Consider the following 21,950-nt stretch of genomic DNA (forward strand, 5'->3'; position numbering starts at 1 on the left):
CTGGAGCACCCAAAATATTTTAACTTTAACTTTTAAGTGTATCAAGGTGTGAGAAGAATGTATATTATTTTGTCAAATTTATGTAATTAATAATTGTTTTGGGTTTAACACTTCCAGCTCAGGAGGTTTCCTTTTGCACATTTGTGTTATCCTTGCAGCCAGTGTCTTAACATGGTCCTGCTTAACATTCAGGTCAGTCTGAGGAAAAAGTTAGTTTGGGGTTCCTTTTACTTAGCAACATCCTTTGGCAAAAAGTACTGGAGCCATTGCTCAGTGACTTAACAACACCTACAACACCAGAGTGTTGGGTGAGACCAATTCATGGTGAGTTTAACCTTTCATATCTATATTATGAGTCAGTTAGTTACCATTATTCAAATATGGAGTGATACTGTAGATTCATGTATTATCTGTGATTATGTTTCTGTGTTTAAGAGATATAGAGGGTTATCAATTTTGCCTTTTTACTGATGGATTGTTTTGTGAATTCCTGATTGACTGGAGACTTTTGGTCAGTCAGGGTTAATCTATGTCAGCTCTGTGCATTGATGTAATCTGTTTGCAATGTTTGCAAATAAGAATTCCTGCTGCACAATGCAGCCACTGGAGTATTTGCCCTTGCAGTGGGTGGTACACATGTCTCGCTGTCGCATACCCAGTGGCTGCGATGGCTATTATGATCCAAACAATGGAAATCAAACATTGTGCTTTACTGGAAGCCACTTTAGATGCTATGCGTGATTAGACTTATATATACATAGTCTCATTTAGTGTCGGAGAAAACAGGCACAAAACACGGAACAGCTTTTGTGTTGCAGTCCGAGGAAAAGACGTTGCCTCTCCAGCCTTTACAATGGATTCTGAGCAGTAGTTTTATTTGTGAAACAAACGCTGCTATTGTGTTTTTCCTCCCCAAGGAGTGTGCAAAGCTCATCTAACACTGTGAAGAATTTCACAGTTATGTGAAGTTACATGACTGCTCTAGTTGGTAAAACACAGAATATTCATGCACTGTTATAAAGTCTAAAGAAAAGTAAAGTTTTGGTGGATCTAGTATGTTTACTGGATAAAATATGATCACCATGGAGTAATAGGGAGTCTGGTTTTATTATATCGAATCCTGTGCAGAATAAAACATGCTATTTTGTGTATTCCATGGATATTTTGGTGTATTTTGTTTGTTATGAACAGCCTGTATTGTGTGTCTCTGCCACTCTGTAACAAGTCTTTGAAATCACTGAAGGAAGCATTGAGTAGCTAAAGACTGACCAGACACTGCTGAAAATCATTTTAACTTCAAGAAACAGGCATGAGTGAACTGCACACATCCCAAAACGCAATATATTTTCCAATTCTTCTAACAAATATGCCTTTCATAACAGTATAGTTGAGAAATGAATGAAAAGTTAAACTACTAGGCAGATTTGAATCTGAAATTTGCTACTCAGATATATGGACCTCTTAAGAACGGGATGATGTCAGTACAGTCAGTCCTGATATGGAGTCAAAACAGCCCCAAAGAAAAGACTTCCCTTCTGTTTGGCTAACAGTACAGTAGCTGAGCTTTCCTTGGCAACCTCCTCCTCCTCCAGTGTTGAGGAGGGAGACATGCAAATTTATCTCCTTGAAAAAAACACTGCCCCAGACTGTGCATTTTCAGAGGCAGGCACAACTTCTCAAAGTCACAACAACACAGGCAAAGTGAGGAGGGGGGAAATCCAGTTTGAGCTTGAACTTGAAGGAAAAATACATGCATCCATCTCTACTCGTTTATCTATGGGACTGATGCTCTGCAGCTGTTGATTTTGACTCCAGAAAAAAGGGAAAATTCTGCAAACTTTATTGGACAGAATTTTGTCCATATCATTGAGCCATGGGGAACACAAGGAAGACGTAACACAGGTAATTCATGCTAAATTTAATACTGATTATGGATGTAACTAATTTTATAGATTGTGATTAACCAAGGAGTGATTTTTACAGTTACTGGATGTTCGTGAAATAGAAATTCCATGGAGAAAAGACAATATAGTGATAGATAATACACAATATTATCTTACGATATATGGTATAAATTATTACTATTATTATTAGTAGCAGTAGTAGTAGTAGTAGTAGTAGTCTTACACTGTTGTTGTTGGGAAATATAGTAGTTTTTGGGAATAAATCATGCAGGTATTACAATCATTTTTACTGTCGTTTTCTTTGACAGCTCTGAACTCCGCCCATAACAAGTGTTTCAAGCTCACCAAATTTAGCACAATCACACCGGAAATAATTTATTCTATAATTGATCAATTATGTTACAATTGCTAATTCTCATTATCTATGAAAATTAATTGCTAGAATTTAATTTTGAACAATAATTGATATTATGTTTGCATTTTCACATCTGCGTTACCCAAAACGGTTGCAAAATATTCGGCGATATTTATTTTATTTTGATATCTTAGCCGGATATGAAACGGTTAATTTCCCAATACTTTACGCTACTGTCGTCACTTTTACAGTCTGTCTGTCCGTCTCTCAGCCGACTCGACCTCCGCTCGGTCGTTACAGATGAACCGTACCTCGCATCGGCGAAATCTCGATCAGCAATAACTCGGCTTTCATCCACCACTTCCATGGCAGTAACCGTTTTCTCTTTTAGTAACCCCACCACTCTTTAAAAATTCCGCCTAAAAAGAAAAAGCGTTCTGTCCCCTCTTTTGGGTTTTCCGCAGACGTAAGTAACATTAGCTTACCGCGTTGTTAGCTCGCTAATTAGCATGTTGTTAAATGAACTGGTCAAGTAACGTAGTTTACTTACAAGCCAGCAGTACTAGCTATAACGAATTAAAGATAACGTTAGCTGGAAGAATTAACATTGAAAAATATTGACATGTGGTTCATAACATAGCTCATGTTTATCTTGTATTTAGCCAGGAAGCTAACGCTATAAGCTTATGCTAACGTTTCCATTGCGTGTAAAGCAACCTGTTACAATAGCAAGCGAGGTTACTCGTGCTAAATGTTAACCGAGGCTCTTGGTGAAAGTTTGATATTGGGCTTGTCGTTAGGCCATTGTGTAAACACGCTGTTCCATGACGTCAACTAACGCAGTTTATTTAAAACTGCCAGTCATGATTACATCACTATTTATCAACTTTGTTATGATTGCAAAGGAACATTACAATGGTCATTACAGGGGGGGAAATACACTAAATAAACTGGAAATAGCACTTTTGCCTTACCCATGTGTCCCTTAAAGCGATCCTTCCATTACTTATAAACAAGACTCTGCTCATATGCTTAAAACTATATGCTTCACCAATGTACCAATGTATATTATTATCTATGTAAAGTACGACCGTAGCACATGTCAGTTGTATCTGTCAGTGACTGATCCCTACACGCCCTCTCTCTCTATATCTCTGTGCAGGTGTACAACAACTATCCAGAGGATCTAGGGGCAGCTCTTTACCGAGAGCCATTTGACTTCAACGCCGAGCCACCTTGGGATCCTAGCTGATAGCGGACGAGTTCCCCTCAGGACTCATCCATGTGAGTAAGTTAGGTGTTATTGCAGGACTGAAGGTATTTTGTGTGTGTCAGATCACAGAGTAGGATAAAAGTTGTTAATAAATGTATTGTGATAAATTGTTTCATCAACATAACTAACAGAGGGAATAAATAGCAGAATGTCCCAGATAAATCACAAACAGTCTAGTTATTTTAGATCATAGCATTTCAGATCTATTTTCAGCGCTTCCATTAAAATAACAGGAACGCAGTGCTCTGGGCTGCTTTTATCTACCGTAGTTCTTCTCTTGCTCTGATATAGTTCAATAAAAGAGAGAATCATTTGGTAGATTTGTAGATATGACTTTTTTTATTTTCAGCACACTTCTAGCTGCAGAGAAATACAAATATAACTCATTAAATGTACCAGTAGGCCCCCATTAATGTTATCACCTGTTACATGAGGGAGAAGTGTTGTTGTGACATAGTTAAACATTTTCGAAGTTACATAAAGGCTTGGTTTATTTTTAAAGACATGAGGAGATTGAGCCAACTTTCTTTTTTTACTTAATAATTGACTTAATTTTGACTGAATAACTATCATTTTAAAGCATACACATTCTTTTGTTAGTGTAATAATGACATTTTCCTTCACAGTGAAATCAATAGGCACTGCAGATTGAGCCATCTCCTTCTGTCTGCTCATTAGTTTGCTTCAGACTGCATGTCAATTATTCATGCACAATACTTTGCATACAGCTGATCAGACTTACATATGCTATAAAATATATATATATGTATATATATATATATATATATATATATATATATATATAATATATATACTTGTTGGTTTCAGGAATTTATAGTTGGACATAAAATTTCAGTGATGATCTTTGTTGCCTAATTTGGATTCGCACCACTTGTCACCCCAGAGCTGTTGGTCGTGCAGCAATTCTACTCATCTCATATACCTGTCAGTCAGTGACTGCAGCCTTTTACAGCAGTAGCTCTGACCTTGTTATAGTGCTTTAACACACAGCAGACTTTCTAGGCACATTGTTAGTCTCCCTATTTAACCTCCAAAAACCACAGTCATGTCACATCTGGTTCAGCCCGGACCACTGTGCTTCTCTGACGTATTCTGCAACATTATTGAAAGTAAAGTTGTGACTCAGACGCCGCCAGTATTGTACCTTGGTTAATGCCACCAAAAAGAAGCTTTACGGGTCACCAGCTCTGGGCTAAATGGTGATTGTTGTGAGTAATTGATGGTAAAGTAAATGAACCCTGTGCCCCAGACTGAGTGTTTTCACAGCGGCTTTTCAGAAGAATAGGCCTTCCACAATGCTACCCCACAACGTGGAACCTGTACTTTGCTCTGATTGGTTGCTCACTGAAAACGACTTGTTTGATCAGGGATCTCATCAGAAAGGTTTAGGTTACAGCTACTGAATAAACTAGAAAAGAGCTGGATGCCATCAATGAAAATGCGTCGTCCAAATACCATTGAGTTGTTTGGCTTTTTGGAACTTCATGACTCATTATGACTTTTCTCTTTTTCTTGTGCAGTTTGTTGCATAAGCCTAGGACCCAGGGGCTCGAGAGGAAGCGAGCAAAACCACTTCGGACTAGCCATATTCTTTATGCCTGTCGGATTAGCAGAAAACGGTTGAGAGGATGAAAGGAATTGTTGATGAACCACAGTATTCTGTTGGCCTCCTGGAGGGAGGCACAGCCCTGTGTGATGTGATTGACAATCACATTTATGAACAAACTCTGGTAAGAGGTCTTGCTGTCACAACATGTATTTAGCGCATGCTTACAACAACAAACCTGGGTTTTGTTAGTGTCTTCGAATTGTCTAAAACCACTTATTGCATCGTATTGCATTGTTTAACTTGTGCTAAAGTTGCATACTTGCAAAGTTAAGATAATGTGATTAGTATTGAATTATGTTTTATTTACTGACTCACCTACATGTATGTTTCCTTCCTCCTCAGTCTGAGAAGAATGCATTCTTTGTAGCAGACCTGGGAGTTGTAATGAGGCAGCATGTTCGCTGGCGAACCCACATGTCCCAAATTCGACCCTTCTATCCTATCAGATGCAACAGCAGTCCAGCTGTTATTGAAGTTCTCGCTGCCCTCGGCACCGGATTCATATGTACCAACAAGGTACTTTGCTTAATATCTTTTTTTCACTAACATGTTAGATCACTTGTGACAGTATAATTCCCTTCACCATTCACACACATGAAAGCGCGAATGAGCATGAATGCACTTGCATATTTAAAGTTCTATCAATCATTTTGTCCTTAGAAACCCATGCAGGATGAACATGTTATGGTGATATATATATATATATTAAAGAAGTAATGTTCTGTCTCTTTGTATTTCAGTTTGAACTTGAGTTGGTGCAAAGCCACGGTATTCCCTCTGAAGACATCATCTACAGTGGTGTTTGCAAACAGGTCTCCCAGATTAAATATGCTGCTAAGAACGGCATTGACCTCCTGGTGTGTGATAATGAAGCAGAGCTACGCAAGATTTCTCGCTGCCACCCCAATGCCAAGTAAGTGTTGGCACTACTGCCTGCAAACACTTTAAATCTACCATTAAACACTGTTAACATTCAGTCTGGCTTGAACTTTTTTTCATTCAGTGTGCAGCTTCATAATTTTATTCAGCTGGATTCTTTTCTTTCTCAAAGAACCAGGAATTAAAGTATTTTGTTTACTTTTACTTCAGGCTGCTGCTGCAGGTTTCAACAGAAGCATCTAACCAGGATGATGAGATGAGCATGGCTTTTGGCTGTACCCTTAAAGACTGCAGGCATCTGCTGGAGAGTGCTAAGGAACTGGGTGTGCAGGTGGTGGGTGTCAGGTGAGTCCTGCAGAAATACACTGTGACTATGTGAAGTAGAGCAAAGACTGATTACATGATGAACAACTGCAGCAATGCAGTGTTTTCAATGAAATATTTCACCATCAAACAAATTCTTCATCCATTTGTATTATTGCCCCATCACTTAGCAATAAACTGCAAAAAATGCACTATTGCACAGAAATTGATTGACTGTACTTTACCCCTGGTTAAGGCACTGTACATTATATGAAACTCCTGTAAGCCATCTGCCTTTATAATGGAGGATAGTGAGGATATTTTTAACTGTGTGGTGGTTAGGACTGGACAGTATATTAGTATTATATCAATGTCATGATGACACTAGATATCGTCTAAGATTGTGGATATGGGAATATCATGATATGGTTCCTTGATTTAAAGGCTGCATTACAGTAAACTTACCAGACTGTTCTAGTTGTTATATTAGTTTATGTTTTATATCCACATTACTGATCATTCTTTATCAAAAATATCTTTGTGTAAAGCACCAATAGTCTTCCCTACAATAATTTTTCAACATTGTGACATTTAATTTTGTCCATATGGTCCAGCTCTAGCAGTGGTCTGACCTCAGCTCTCACTTAAACCAATTCTTTCTGTCCAATGTGTTGCACAAGAATGTCTTTTGACACATTAACCTGTTGTTAATGTGTCAGAGCGTAACCTTTAACCTCTTTGTGTCCCCCCACAGGTCTCTGATTTCCAGCCCTTGTGAGGATGACCACGTGTACGTTCATGCCATCTCTGATGCTCGTTGTGTCTTTGATATGGGAGTAAGTAAAATTTTATAGTTGGTTGCACTGTTCAGTTCCATGTACCATTTCGCACACTGTTGTTTTTTGTAGTAACTGTGTTGGTTATACATTGACAAACTTTGTCTGCTTCAGGAGGAAATTGGCTTTGACATGAAAATCCTGGACATTGGAGGGGGCTTCAGCGGCTCTGAGACCCAGCTGGAACTGGTCAGTACACTTTACCATCCAGTTTTCAAGATTTACAGTGATAAACAAATGCTACATCATATAGCTCATCATAGTCGGCAAGTGAAAAGTCCTCCTTAAAGGCTGACACTGCAATGAAGTAATGTTTTAAATGTGAATGTGAAAGATTTGACTTTTTTTTCTATCCTCATCTCTTTTGCAGATCAATACTGCAGTCATGTCTATGGTGGACCTTTACTTCCCTCCTTCTACCGGAGTTTCCATCATTGCTGAGCCTGGCAGCTACTTTGTGTCCTCTGCTTTCACCCTGGCCGTCAACATCATCTCGAAGGAGGTGGTGGCACGGGATCGGCAGGACCAAGCACACGGTCAGTGGCATGATACTCATTTTCAAAGATATTAAGGCTCATTTACTGACAGTAAAAAGTGAGGTTTATTACTAAAGTCAGCCAAAACAGCTGCACAGAAAAAGAGAACTACACAAATGGGTGAATGAATCCATTATACTCATACATTTTGCTTCCCATGTTGCTGAACAGATGATCCATCACCTGATGATGAGCCAGAGTTCCAGTACTTCATGAATGAGGGAGTGTATGGATCGTTTGCCAGCAAACTTGCTGAAACACTGATTGCTACTCCTTCTGTTCACAAGGTGAGTTGATTTCAAATATTCTCTGTGGGTCAAGATGTAGCCACAGATCATTCTTTCATTCAATCTTTTTATATACGGTACATAAAACTGAAGTGGGTGAGGGGAGGTGTATTCATTTGGTTGCAATCTACAACATCACCACTAGATGGCACTAAATTCTACATACTAGTCCTTTAAACAACAACTCACCCTAGTTCAAGAAAAGTATTGTTGTAATACATGTATAAATAGACAATCTTTACTTTGTGTGCTCACAGAACACCGCCCTGGAAGCTCCTGTGTTCAGCAGCAGCCTGTGGGGTCCCTCTGGTGATGACCTAGATCAGGTAGTGGAGCACTGTTTGTTGCCTGAGCTCAACATTGGAGACTGGCTCATGTTCACCCATGCAGGGGCCTACAGTCTGGGTCAGCCACTCTGCAACTCCACTGACTCAACCACACCACCTGTATACTATGTCATCTCCTCTAGAGACTGGTAAGGAATTCAATGATGAAGTTTTTTAAAATTTGGTGTTGAAACAGTGGTTCTATCTTCTTTTCTTTTTTTGCTCAAGGACCCCCAGATTGACCCAAATTAGACTACAGACACCAGATTTTGTCAAAAATAAAATAAGATTTTTGCTTTTAGATGTTTTAATTACACAAAGTTTGTGATACCCATGATCCAAATAGTCATACACCCTGTCATTGTGTTACTTATGGACGGAGTAGTGAAAATAGATCATTCCCCTTTTTGCTGGGGATACCCTGGAACCCCCCCAAGGACCGTTGGGAGTTCCCCAGACACCACTTTGAGAACTACTGCCCTAGAATTTTCTATTTTAGTCCTCATCACATGTTCATTTCCCTTCATCAGGTTCGAGATGCAGGACACCGGTGTCACCCAGGAGGCTACACTGAAGAACTTCTCATTGGTCCCTTATTTCCTCAATTCCTGCCAAACAGAGGCTGCTCTCTCTGTCCCAGCCTAGCAATCATTAGACCAGGACAGGAAGGCTTCTCACTTTCCTCCACTGGTTTCTGCTGCTAGTTTCCCCTGGTCTACATTCCACTGGGATGAACTGAACCAACAGTGCAGATAGTGCTTGAAATTGCTGGGACCAGACTGGATTCATCTCGCAAACCTCAATGTACAGTGTAGTATATATGATTAGACCTAAAACACCCAAGTAGACGTTAAGTAATAAGTATGCAACAAAATGGATGACTCCAAAAAGACAAGTGATTTTTTTTTCCTTTGCTATGAAATACAGTTTACACTCATACAGTAGACATATAATGATTTAAAATGATTATATTTGGAAAAAAATGTATTATCTATAGTCTCAATTGCTGTTGCCAGTCTTGTAAAGTAAAAAATGTATCCCTGAGTGAAGCAGTGTATTTAAACAGAACCACAGTTCTGCTCTGGTAGGATGCTTTGCTTCAAGATGTCTATTTATGATTTTAATTGGTTGTATTGTTTTTGTTTTTGTTTTGTGATGAGAACTTAATTCAATTATTACATTTAAAATCAGTTGTTCTTCTCAGTGTTTTAAATGGAGGCTTGTATATGAAGGTGCATTTACTCATCTGTGTGATGTCGTAAATAAAACCAGTGTGATCAGTGTACAGTGTCTCTATGAAATCCACTCCTGGAAGGATGATTAGGCATCTGCTCCAGTGTGGTTGGGAAGCCAATGGTGCAGTGTTCACCAGTAAAATGGTGTTTGAGTGTTTTTTTTTCCAAAGTGCTGAGTGCTACCCTGGCTAGCTCCCAGACTAGTGAAGGACTGGCAGGTAACTGCTGTGCCATGATAGCAAAGCAAGTTTATTAGACAGCATGTGCTACAGATGGAATGAGGGAAGTGTTGATGGATAATGAATATGCTGACATGTAATGGGATCTTTAAAAAAGATTATGATGCAAGAACCCTTTTTACGATCTCCATTGTATTTGTTGAAGAATATTTTTCAACATTTATGATTGTGTTGAATTTTACTCCCTAACTGTGCAAGTTGCACAGCATGTATCATATCTTTAAAGTTGTCCTCCAATCTGTGTCTAAGGCATGATGAATTAACTTGTAGCTGTGCTTGTCAAAATGAACAGTAATAAACACCTCATTGACCAGACTGAATTGCTATGACTTTAATTATCATAAACAGATCACTAATGATGTGCACAGCAAAGCCCTGCAGCAGCTGTTCAAATGCATCTTAATAATTCATACCCCTCTCTGAGAGATAGTTTTTGTAACCTGATGACTCATCCTGGATAATGTGATCATAGGCTGAAGGGGATTTGGTTCAATGAGCTAAATCTCAGGTCAGATCACCTCTGAACAAAGAGAGTTATGCTAAAGTCTTTGCAGATGTCCTAAAATACTTTACCAAAGTACAGTTACTCATGTGCTGTACCTAAGTACAATTTTGAGGGACTTGTAATGAAGTATTTCAATGTTATGTTACTTTATACTTCTACTCCACTACATTTCAGAGGGAAATATTGTACTTTCTGCTCCACTACATTTATTTCACAGATTTAGTTACTTGACACAATGGATTGGACAGAATGGATCATGTTAAAGATGAAACCAGTGGTTTCCAACCTTTTGGGCTTTTTACAAAAAACTGTAATTTGGATCACATTTCAGATGTCTAGGAGTTGTTACTAGCTCCACCAAATAGTGACTAAACTTTCCCTCGTGGATTCATGTCAATAAATGTTCAAATGTTCCAGACGTTTATGGATTGTTTCTGGGTAAATTGCTCCCCCTGTTTACTGGAAATGCTTGAAGAGACATGAGTCAGGAATCCTGCCTCTTCTTAACAGTCTGCACACTAATCATCTTAGTCCCAAAGCCTGGCAAGCCACCTGCAGGAGAGGGGTCCTACCACCCTTTATCTTTAGTGTACTGTGACACAAAAATACTTAAAGCCAAAAGCCTAGAGACATGTGACATGTTACATCCCTACTTTCTCACAATCAAAATGGTTCTGGGGTGTGAAGCAATTCATAATATACACAGATAATTTAATATATGAAAAGTGTGGTGCTAAAGATAACGCAAACGTCATTGGATGCTGAAAAGGTCTTTGACATGATTTTGCTATTGAACCACTGACTTCGGCCATCTGGCAGTATCCAAAAATCCTGGGTGTGAAAATAGAAGAATTGGAGTATATTATTTTGCTCTTTGCAGATTATATTAATTATTTGTCCAATTTGGCAACATCTATGCCAACACTTGCTACTCAGGAGGGCTTTACATACTTGGGAGTCAAAATTTTCCTGGAAATTGAGAATTCTGTCTCCCTCCATTATGACCCCATAGCACAGTCTGTTACTGAATCTCTGAATAGATTGATGCCCATGCCCATTTCCATGTTTGTCTTATTCTCTAAATAACAATTCTGCCAAGATTTCTTAATCTCTTTTAATCTATTCCAGTCCTACTTGCACAAGCATTTTTGCAAACTTAAAAAGTTGTTCTCGAATTTGATAAAGAACAACAGGCATCCAAGACTACAGCTCTTCTTATTGCATCTGCCCTATGATGGAGGGGTAACTAACCTACAATGGTATTACAGGGCAGTGCAGCTGTACTTCCCCCCCTTCACCCTCCAGCATGCACTACAACATCAAATCTACCTCTCTAGTCATATCTTTACTGTGCACATGTTAAAAAACTCAAGAAACAGACGAATCCTATCTGTGTAAAATACCATTGAAGCACATGCTGGAATAGGGGATACACCCAAACCTTTCTGTTTTTCCTGATATGGAGTAGGGATAACTTTGCCCCTGATAGAGCTGATAGGGGATTCAAGCAGTGAGTTGACAAAGGTTAGAGTGAAGTAACTGACTTGTATAAAGAGGGAAAACTAATTATCTTTGATGAGTTGGTTCATTGATATGCCATCCCTAGAAACCACTTCTGTAAATACCTAGATAAGGAGCTTCATAGTATCACAGGCCCACTCCTTAGAGGGGCCATTCTTCTTAACTACAGAGAGGACCAGTCTAAGGTTGATGGATATTCAAGGTTAACTGACAGTATGTTTTATTATGCTACAGTCCAGATCAAATTCACACTGTGGACTGAATGCTTAGAGATTATCTTAAAGTAGATATTACAGAGAATGAGAGGGAACTTTCAACACTGCATTGGAAATGATACAGTATAAATGGCTATTCAGAACCACTGGACTAAACTAGCTAATTGTATATAAAGTAGTGTAAACTAGCTAACTGTATATAAAGTAGTATAAACTAGCTAACTGTATATAAAGTAGTATAAACTAGCTAACTGTATATAAAGTAGTGTAAACTAGCTAACTGTATATAAAGTAGTGTAAACTAGCTAACTATATATAAAGTAGTATAAACTAGCTAACTGTATATAAAGTACTATAAACTAGCTAACTGTACATAAAGTAGTATAAACTAGCTAACTTTATATAAAGTAGTGTAAACTAGCTCCACCTCCAGAAGCTACAACAGTAACATGCTGCTCTAACACTGATGCTTCACTATTAATAATCTAATGATGTCATATATAATAATATATCACTACTTTTACTGTAATACTGCATACTACATCACTCATAATACTACAGTACTTTTACTGTAATACTGCATACATCACTCATAATACTGCAGTACTTTTACTGTAATACTGCATACATCAGTCATAATACTGCAGTACTTTTACTGTAATACTGCATACTACATCACTCATAATACTACAGTACTTTTACTGTAATACTGCATACATCACTCGTAATACTGCAGTACTTTTACTGTAATACTGCATACTACATCACTCATAATACTACAGTACTTTTACTGTAATACTGCATACATCACTCATAATACTGCAGTACTTTTACTGTAATACTGCATACATCAGTCATAATACTGCAGTACTTTTACTGTAATACTGCATACTACATCACTCATAATACTACAGTACTTTTACTGTAATACTGCATACATCACTCGTAATACTGCAGTACTTTTACTGTAATACTGCATACTACATCACTCATAATACTGCAGTACTTTTACTGTAATACTGCATACTACATCACTCATAATACTGCAGTATTTTTACTGTAATACTGCATACTACATCACTATAATACTGCAGTACTTTTACTGTAATACTGCATACTACATCACTCATAATACTGCAGTACTTGTACTGTAATACTGCATACTATATCACTCGTAATACTGCAGTACTTGTACTGTAATACTGCATACTACATCACTCATAATACTGCAGTACTTTTACTGTAATACTGCATACTACATCACTCGTAATACTGCAGTACTTTTACTGTAATACTGCATACTACATCACTCATAATACTGCAGTATTTTTACTGTAATACTGCATACTACATCACTCGTAATACTGCAGTGCTTTCACTGTAATACTGCATACTACATCACTCATAATACTGCAGTACTTTCATTGTAATACTGCATACCACATCACTCATAATATTGCAGTACTTTTACTGCAATACTTTAACTACATCAAACAGCTAATACTTATGCACTTTAACCTAAGTAGGATTTTTTCTTTTGTCATTGTTGTATTGGTATTTAACTTAATTAAAGGGTCTGAATACTTCTTCCACCACTGGGACAGTTTGCCTCACTGACTGGTTTAGCAAGATATGAAATAAACTCCACTAAAAGAAATCTGGACACATTCACAGACAAAGAGAATGTTTGTGTATTCAAGTTTAATAAAAAATACTTTTTTCCCTTTAGGAAAACTGCATTGTGCAAAAGTTTTCTTATATGGTACATAATAAAAATATTCAACATTCTTTGGTCAAACATTACTGAAAGATAAACATACATCTAGCATAATTTGTAAAACTATTATGAAAATTACTTACAAAATACAATCTACAGTCTATTTTCATTGTAATTGCTCAGTCTGAGGCGAAACAGTAGCTGGAAATCAAATATAAACTGTCTAATTAGCACCTTTATATTTAGCCTCAACCATTAAATAACCACCAAGCAGCACCAAGACTTTACATTCCTCTGTGGACTGAAGCTTTACATTCAATTTAACATTTCTCTGTCTCCCTCTGTCTCTCTTTAAGATCCATTGAGTCAGACAACTGCCGAGGCAATGAGCTCAGCAGACTGGGCGGCTCCTAACGTCCAGCAGTGTGTCTTCCTCGCAGCCAGGTGTCGCCGGGCGTGCTTGGCCAGGTGGTCGCTGCGCATGAAGCGGCTGAGGCACATGGGACAGGCAAACCTTTTCTCTCCTGTGTGGGTTCGACGGTGGCGAGACAGCTCATCGGAGCGCGAAAATCGCCTCTCGCAGCCCTCCCACTTGCATTTGAAGGGCTTTTCACCTGTTGGCACACAGAGAGTAAAGTAGAAATTGACGCCTTTTTACAAATATTATCCAACAATGGTGTTATCATCTTGCAGCACTGTCTCCTTTTATCTCAATTTATTTTCTGCCAAATGTCTTGGAGTATCTGGAAAATATGAATAATCTAAATATATAAAATATAATTGAAACATATTTACTTTTTTTGGCCCTAAAATGGTCAAATTCTACATTTAAATCCTTTGCCTCTTACCTGTATGTGTTCTCATGTGGGCCTTGAGGTGGGAGCTCTTGAAGTAGGTTTTGCTGCAGTCCTCATGGGGACAAACATGATTGCGCACACGGGACACTTCTATTTGCAGCTGGGTGTGTCTTTGTTCCACCAAAGCGTGGCCAGGCGCAGGGGCAATGGCTGGTAGCTTGGTGCCACAAGGAGTCAAAAGCGCCGGTTTAACGTAGAGAGTAGGAACAGCTGGCTGAGGGACCAGAAGCATTACAGGACCCTTTGTCACCTGTCCTCCAACGAAAAAGACCTGGGCAGGAGAAACCTGTTGCTGTTGGTGCTGCTGTTGTTTCTGTGTGGGGCTTGTAGACGAAGGTGAGACAGAAAGAATCTTGCAGTAGACAGGCACACCAGTAATACCAGCCTGTACAGAGGAGACAGACTGGGGTGTGTTTGATTTATTATCCAGGCCTAAAACACACGGCTGGATCTGGCTGGCTTCAACCACATTTGGCAAAGTCTGAGTGACTGGTTTCTGTGGCGTGGCAACATTAGAGTCAGACTGCATTATAATGTTCTCCTCTGAGTCTCTACTATTCAGCCTTACTTTAGAGTTCAAATCTGCATCAGAGTCTTTTGTGTGAACCTGAGAGAGCCTGTCTTCCCTTGACACAGAATGAACATTACAGGAACAATGCTGGCTATCTGCAGTGTGGCGGATTACGCTGGTGCACTGGAACAGCTGCTGAGAAGCAGGAGTGTGCGTGTGTGGAAGAGTCTCTTCTGAAGGTTGATGGAGGGACACAAATGAGGGTGGATGGGTGGCCTCAAAGTTGGGCGGGCTGTATGGTGGTGTCATGCACTGAAAGGAAATGACAAGAGACATGTTAATAATTTATGTGACTAATTTATAAACTATGCACCAATACACAGGAACATTTCTTACAACATACACTGACTTGGCACTGAAAGCCTGGAGCTGAATGCCCTATTAGGATAAAAGTTGTGTTGTTTTGCTAAGAGAAGATTGGAGATGACTTTGCAGTCTAAATTCTATTAGATGCAAGTTTGTAACTAATGCAAGTGGTAGGCCTGGTTATGTAAGAGCCTTGGTGTCTTGGCATGACAACTGTTAATGCATATGGATCACTTACCAGAGGAGTGTCCTGTAGCACATTAGACCCAGGGGGGGCAGAGTCGTCCTCTGAGCAGTCTGAGGAGGGAGTCAAAGGTCTGAAGTGCCTAAGCCTGAAGTTCCTGGTCTTCCAGTGCTTCGTCATGGACATCAGAGCTTCCACAGCCTCTATGTCACCTTGACCCATGAGAGCAGGCTGCGACTCACCCTGGATGTGTGAATAGGGCTCCTCAATTTCCATAGCTTAGCTGTTGTAAAAGAGCAAAAATGGGTATAAGAAGACACTCTAATCCATCCTTTTAATTCGGATGATTATGTTTCAATGCAGAACACATTGTAGTTTAGTCAAGAACTTTTAATGTGCATGTGAAGTGAGCATGACCAGCTGCTGCTCTTCAGCACTAGGCCCTTTCACCTACTTCTCTGCTCCACAAAAGCACCAACTGTGCTGTTACTTACACAAACAGTCACACAACACCCAACCACCCCTCCCTGAAATTACCCAGCACAGACACACACAAAGTACAGCCATCATCATCATCATCATCATCATCACACAGCTCAATACCCATCACTGACACACTGTATATAACTGTATATGACTTTGTGACATTATATGACCTAGACAAGCTGGTGATGGAAAAGGCTTGACACACATCATTAGGTGTATCATTATAAATGAATCATGCTATTTGTGTTTTCTCCAATAACATCATGAGCTCATATAACTTATTAAAACAAGTTTCTTGATTTAAAAAAAACACTTTTCCTTATTAGGGAAAAAGACATGGGAGACATATGACATTGTAGGATTTACTTACATCTATGTGAGTCTGTGAGAGGTGTTCAGGGGACCGGTTTAACTGCTGACTACTCGTCCTTTGCGTCTTGCGAAAACACTTTGACCCGAAATTGTACGTTTCCCAGTTTTCCCCTCAGCCTCGCAACCCATTCATCGTTTCAAAACGCGGTGGGGAAGCCAGGGGCGTGGCTTACGGTGTCGCCCAATGGCACGCAAAGGTGTGTTAGGCGCCGGCCAATGGGAGGGGGAGTCGGTGCGTGATCGGGGGCTGACGGTACCGTGGAGGCAGCATGGTACACAACAGCATGGGCGTGTGAAAAACATTCCTATCCTAACCCCCCCCCCCCTCCACACACACACACACACACACACACACACCACTACCCTGCTTACCACTAGCCCCCCCACCTGCAATACACACCATGGCCTTGGATGAGTCCCTTTACCAACTAGAGAAGGAGAAGACACCCTCTATGACTAATCAGATTTTGGAGTGATGCATTTGAAAAACAGATGCTGATCATTATTTTCACATGTTGCAATAGTAAAGGTTGAATATTAAACTTTTTCCCCCTCCAGAATGGGATCAATGGCTAAAAATATCTAGTGTGCAGTGTGGGATGAACTTTGTCTTCAAGTTTGATGTGCCGCTGACCAAATAATAATTGGAATTGCCAGATTTTGTCTCCAGAAAAATACTGTGTAAATGAACTGGAAGTTTGGGCTATATATATATTATTAGATACAGGTCTGTATGTCTGCAGCAGATCTAGATAGAGCTTTAAATAGTTTACAAGTTGTTGTTGTTTTTTTTTCTTTTCTTTTTTTAGTTGTTTTTTTAGTTGTTGTTGTTGTTGTTGTTGTTGTTGTTGATGATGATGGATCACATCTGCTTTCATAACAGGTTGCTCCATAAAAAATTGAACTGTTCTGAGAATAAACTGTGTCAATAATATCTGAGCAAACTTAATTTAGTTATTTGTCAGTTTCATATTTTTGTACTTATCATAAATTTTGATATAAATTAAACTGAATAAACCCTCTTTATAATTGGACAATGAATTATCCCTCACTTCATTTTTTCAGACGCAATTATTTCCTTCTTTGAGAAATTCCTCTAAACTCCAATTCTCATTTGGCAAATTGTCAGATGCAACAACTGGCTGCAATGTCAAAGTTTCTCTTTCTCTCTATTTTTTCTTCATTTGACAGCTTTTTCAATTAGAAGGCCTCCTGTCCTTTGTGAGAGAAAGAGGTCAGCCAACAGGAGATGGCCTCAGGCAGCCCCATGGATTAGGTAAGTGTCAGCTGTCTAGACCTTCCTGCACAGCACAGAGATCCAGAACAAAAGGCCGGCTGTAGACACACAATGGAGAAATACACACACAGACGCACAGCCCTTTGCCTGTGTCTGGCACTGTGGGGTGTTCCTCAAAAGCATATCCAGGAACGATTTGCTAGAAAAGAACAAATAAATAATTACATATTCATATAGGTTTTTTTAATATATTCATTTTAACATATGAAATTTTGATACACGGATTTCCAGCCATCTACCAAAGCTGAAAGAGTTCTTTGCAGTTCTATCTTATTAGCATTTACAGGGTGTACATATATCTCAAAATAACAGTGTAATATGTCAGAGAGATTTGTTTTCACTCCAGCAATATAAATAACAATACATTAATCAATATCAAATGCATCTTTTTGACACACTGTTGCCATCATCATTTTTCTGTATGGACTATACAGTAGAGCTGCAACAATTAGTCAGTTAATTAATTACATGAAACTATTATATTTACTGGTAACTATTTTGATCATTGATTACTTACAACATTCTCTGGTTGCAGGATCTCAAATGTGAATAACTTCTGGTTTCTTTAGGCATCTATGAAAGTAAACTGAATATCTTGTGGATTGTTGGTCAGAACAAAAATAAACCATTTGAAGTCAAGTCAATTTTATATTTTATATAGCGCCAAATCACAACAGAAGTTATTTCAGGGTGCTTTTCACATGGAGCAGGTCTAGACTGTACTCTTTAATTTACAGAGACCCAACATTGCCCCATGAACAAGAACTTGGCAATAGTAGCAAGGAAAAAGGCTGAGAGAGAAAGAAGGAGGGCAAAGAGAGACACAGAGAAGCACAGCAACAACAATAACATCAATAATAGAAATATGGTTAATAACAGTGGTAGCAGTGGGTAAATATGACTAAAAATAATAGCAACAGCGATGGACGTCAGGCTGAACAAAGGGGACAGCAGGTGGTCCGCAAACAAAGGTCATATGAGACAAAAAAAGCACAAAACTCTGGAGAAGATGGCAAGTCAGTAACATACATTCATTTAAAGACGTCAGGTTTAGGCTTTATGAAACAGTGACTGACACTTTTCACCATTCTCTGACATTTTGTAGACCAAACAACAAAAAATAATCAACAGATTAATCAACAATAAAAATAAATGTTAGCTGCAGCCCTAATATATGGTTACCCAGCCAAAGGTTTATAGCAGATAATTCATATTTCAAATTCAGAACAAATTAAATGTTGTAATTGTTATGTGCTGTTACAATATAATGCTTTGAATCCCCAGTGAGTTTAGATATTTATAGCTTTTTTGTACCTTCTACACCAAATGCAGTATGAAATGTGTTCATTAATTCAAATTCATGTATAGGAAACTTGAGTATATGTGTAAAATGGTTTCATGTATTGAAGAAACATACCAAATAAAAAAATACCTTAAAAAGTTTTTGTGTGTCTTTATAAACCCTAATCAAAGCTTTGTTCACCCTTCTGTAACCAACATTGTATGACTATTGAAATGTACCCATGCTTATTTTTTACATTTGCTTTGTTGTATCATGTTACTGCACCAGTGTTACAACATACTAATGTTCTTCAAGGATTGGGATCATTACATCATAAAAGTAATTAAGTTTACATTATTTCCTGTTAGTTTGGTGCCATCCAATGGTGACTTCACTAAAAACTTAAAGCTGCATTCACTGGTTTATTTTTGGCCACTTGGGGGCAGCAGAACAACCTGGAAACACAACATTGACAGCTCATCACCTTATGAAGTTGCTCTCGCGAATGTGTTGTATATGTCTTAATTTGGAAAACACCTCCAACATTACCACCTGGTACAAGAGTAACATGCCAACACATGATCCAAAACAGACTTTAAGGCACTGCCAGCTCAGGGGAGTATCACTACTAACCACTCCTTTCATATCACACAGATTTGGTTTTAATTTATTGTTAATATTTTTTTTAAATGGTGCAACAATCCAAACAGCCTTCACATTGAGGTCACATCACACCTTACAGACTTAGACATTACAGGATTGCAGGGTACTGTGCCATGTCACCGGGCCTTGGCCAATCAGGTTGCCCTAGTTTTTAATCATGATGCAATGGAGACCCAGATTCTTAGCAGTGTTAACTAGTTACAATAGTCACACTCATTTGGGCAGGACTTTACAACATGGGAATAGTATTGTGCAATGGACAGATTGATTTTCTTCAAATCTAGTGGCTGCTTTGCCCCAGAAGCTATAGCTGGGTTATAGCCAATACAACATCCGCCAATATTCAAGCTGTGTTGAATGGCAAGTGAGACTCCGCCAACAATGATTCTTTGCCTGCTACAGAATTGGATGTCTGTCTCTTTCCAAAAACTAAAAGCCTCTTAGAAGACAGCAGCCAGGAGCAGCTCACTACTCCTCTTTATTCGTCATGTGTATGCAGGCCAGCATAATGCCCTTTAAGCTTTTTAGTATCTTTGGGTTTTTGGAGCAGAGGGTTTGTGCTGGAGGCCTGGACTGATCTAGTGCTAACAGGCAGAGTTGCTCCCTGACCTGTCCCTGTCAGGACTGCACTGGACCTGTAAAGATATACCACAGCCAGCACTAAGCGGGGTTATTTTAAAGTCTAGTGATTGTGTTACCTTACTGAGTATAACTTATACTTGTGGCATGACTGACAGGAGCTGGTGCTGGTCAACTGATCAATGACTAAATGGGTCAATAAGATAAGTGTGGTGAAGGTTTAGTTTTGGGTCTTCCTGGAGGTTATAACACAATTAATTAAAATTGATAATAGCTCAAACACAGAACCTTATGAAGAAGAATTGATTCCTTTTATCCGTGTTAACAGTCCATTTCAATTTAATTAGTTTTCTACTTGAAATGTGCTAATTTCTTAGAGCTGCAAACCCACTAACCTTGCTGTGGGGATAGTGTAGAGTGTTTGCACCCGTATTTAACAACACCGGAGGTCATTTGATAACCCAGTGCCAGACTTCCTAAAAATAGCTCTGGAGATTTCAGGGGTTTTGTTTGAGTTACAAGGTTTGCAGGGCAATGGACCTGGCTTCTTTAACCTCTGTGTTGAACTCAGTAAACACACAGAAAAGTTTCTAAAAAAGTTCCTTCTGTCTCTGCAGGTTGAGTGACGTGGCATTTGTAGCAGGAATCAACATCAACAGATGAAATGGAAATATACAGTTCAATTCCAAAATATAAAATGTATTTTTCATGATTTTAACATCAACATTATTTGAAAAAAGTCAAGTAGTAAGTAATTACTAGTGCAATTTTATTGGCATTTTAATGGTTTACTAGAAAAAAGAGCAGTTTATGTGACATTTATGTTATTCCAATCTTATTAATCATCTGTTCTGTTAAGGTCCTAACAGGTCCTGGAGGCCAGACTGAATAATGGGGGGCGGGGGGGGGGCTTTTATTGATCCTATCGTTTTATTTATAAGAGGTTTGGGTCACATTTCTCAGTATTTTGGCTACACAGGGAACTCATGCTGCAAATAAAAATTGAATGAGGAACCTGACATAGAGATAATGTTCACAGTGTGACATATTTCATTTTGATTATGGTGACATCTCATGACCTGTCAGTTTCAGTTCCAATAGTTTTTTTCAGCAGTATATTTTAAATCAGATATCTGACAATAAGCCATTGAGGTCAGTTATTGAGCTGTGGAGCTATCTATATAGAGCCTGTGCTTTTACATATCTCTCAGTGTTTTCTATGTGTGTATATATATTGTGTGTGTAAATATGTCCATACAGTACATTTTGGTCTATGGCAAATACACAGAGAAGCAGTGCATGAAGGGGTCAAATGCTTTCTGGTTTCATATGGCGTTCTGAGACTGATACTCTTTTCATTATGAAAGGTAAATCCTGCCATCTGCTGGTGCAAAAAGACACACGTTTTAATTGAATTAGGTTGCAAGATTAACCACAAATACTTTTGAGTTACAATGGATATCCTCAAAAGATAGAAGAATGTCTGCTCTATTATCTTTTAAGACTACTTGAAAATCCTTTAAACTGACCATGAAATATCAAATGTCATCCTTTGATCTGTGCTGTGTGGTGAGGTCATCTGCCCCCTCCTC

At 38.8% G+C, this 21,950-nt stretch overlaps 2 protein-coding genes across 3 annotated transcripts; one reads left to right on the forward strand and one right to left on the reverse strand.

Moving 5' to 3' along the window:
• The first annotated feature begins 2,516 nt into the window (after positions 1–2,516).
• LOC128366125 (antizyme inhibitor 1-like) lies at positions 2,517–10,118 on the forward strand. 2 transcript variants are annotated; one of them, XM_053326801.1, is made up of 12 exons: positions 2,517–2,725; positions 3,422–3,547; positions 5,074–5,283; positions 5,505–5,678; positions 5,903–6,075; positions 6,252–6,386; positions 7,099–7,180; positions 7,295–7,369; positions 7,551–7,716; positions 7,888–8,003; positions 8,261–8,478; positions 8,860–10,118. In XM_053326801.1, the coding sequence occupies exons 3-12, from the start codon at positions 5,182–5,184 to the stop codon at positions 8,972–8,974; spliced, it is 1,356 nt and encodes a 451-aa protein (XP_053182776.1). In that variant the 5' UTR covers positions 2,517–2,725; positions 3,422–3,547; positions 5,074–5,181; the 3' UTR covers positions 8,975–10,118. The 2 variants fall into 2 exon arrangements, with proteins under 2 accessions (XP_053182776.1, XP_053182775.1); XM_053326800.1 differs by having other exon boundaries at positions 3,422–3,543.
• Positions 10,119–13,734: 3,616 nt separating this feature from the next.
• On the reverse strand, positions 13,735–16,623 carry LOC128365966 (Krueppel-like factor 10). Its single transcript, XM_053326600.1, has 4 exons — positions 16,536–16,623; positions 15,734–15,962; positions 14,610–15,441; positions 13,735–14,375 (listed from the first exon to the last, which is right to left on the reverse strand). Exons 2-4 carry the CDS (start codon positions 15,953–15,955, stop codon positions 14,128–14,130), a joined length of 1,302 nt encoding a protein of 433 aa, XP_053182575.1. The 5' UTR covers positions 15,956–15,962; positions 16,536–16,623; the 3' UTR covers positions 13,735–14,127.
• Positions 16,624–21,950: the final 5,327 nt, after the last annotated feature.

The sequence above is a fragment of the Scomber japonicus genome, chromosome 10 (genome assembly GCF_027409825.1).
Source record: "Scomber japonicus isolate fScoJap1 chromosome 10, fScoJap1.pri, whole genome shotgun sequence".
In the NCBI taxonomy this organism is placed as follows: Eukaryota; Metazoa; Chordata; class Actinopteri; order Scombriformes; family Scombridae; genus Scomber; species Scomber japonicus.

Excerpts from the sequence above, each read along its gene's own strand:
- LOC128366125 (XM_053326801.1), top strand. The coding sequence starts at position 5,182 with ATGAAAGGAATTGTTGATGAACCACAGTATTCTGTTGGCCTCCTGGAG. Across the intron at positions 5,284-5,504 it reads ACATTTATGAACAAACTCTG|TCTGAGAAGAATGCATTCTT; the intron begins GTAAGAGGTCTT and ends CTTCCTCCTCAG. Across the intron at positions 8,004-8,260 it reads CTACTCCTTCTGTTCACAAG|AACACCGCCCTGGAAGCTCC; the intron begins GTGAGTTGATTT and ends GTGTGCTCACAG.
- LOC128365966 (XM_053326600.1), bottom strand. The coding sequence starts at position 15,955 with ATGGAAATTGAGGAGCCCTATTCACACATCCAGGGTGAGTCGCAGCCT. Across the intron at positions 15,442-15,733 it reads TGCTACAGGACACTCCTCTG|TGCATGACACCACCATACAG; the intron begins GTAAGTGATCCA and ends ATTTCCTTTCAG. Across the intron at positions 14,376-14,609 it reads CCACATGAGAACACATACAG|GTGAAAAGCCCTTCAAATGC; the intron begins GTAAGAGGCAAA and ends GTGTGCCAACAG.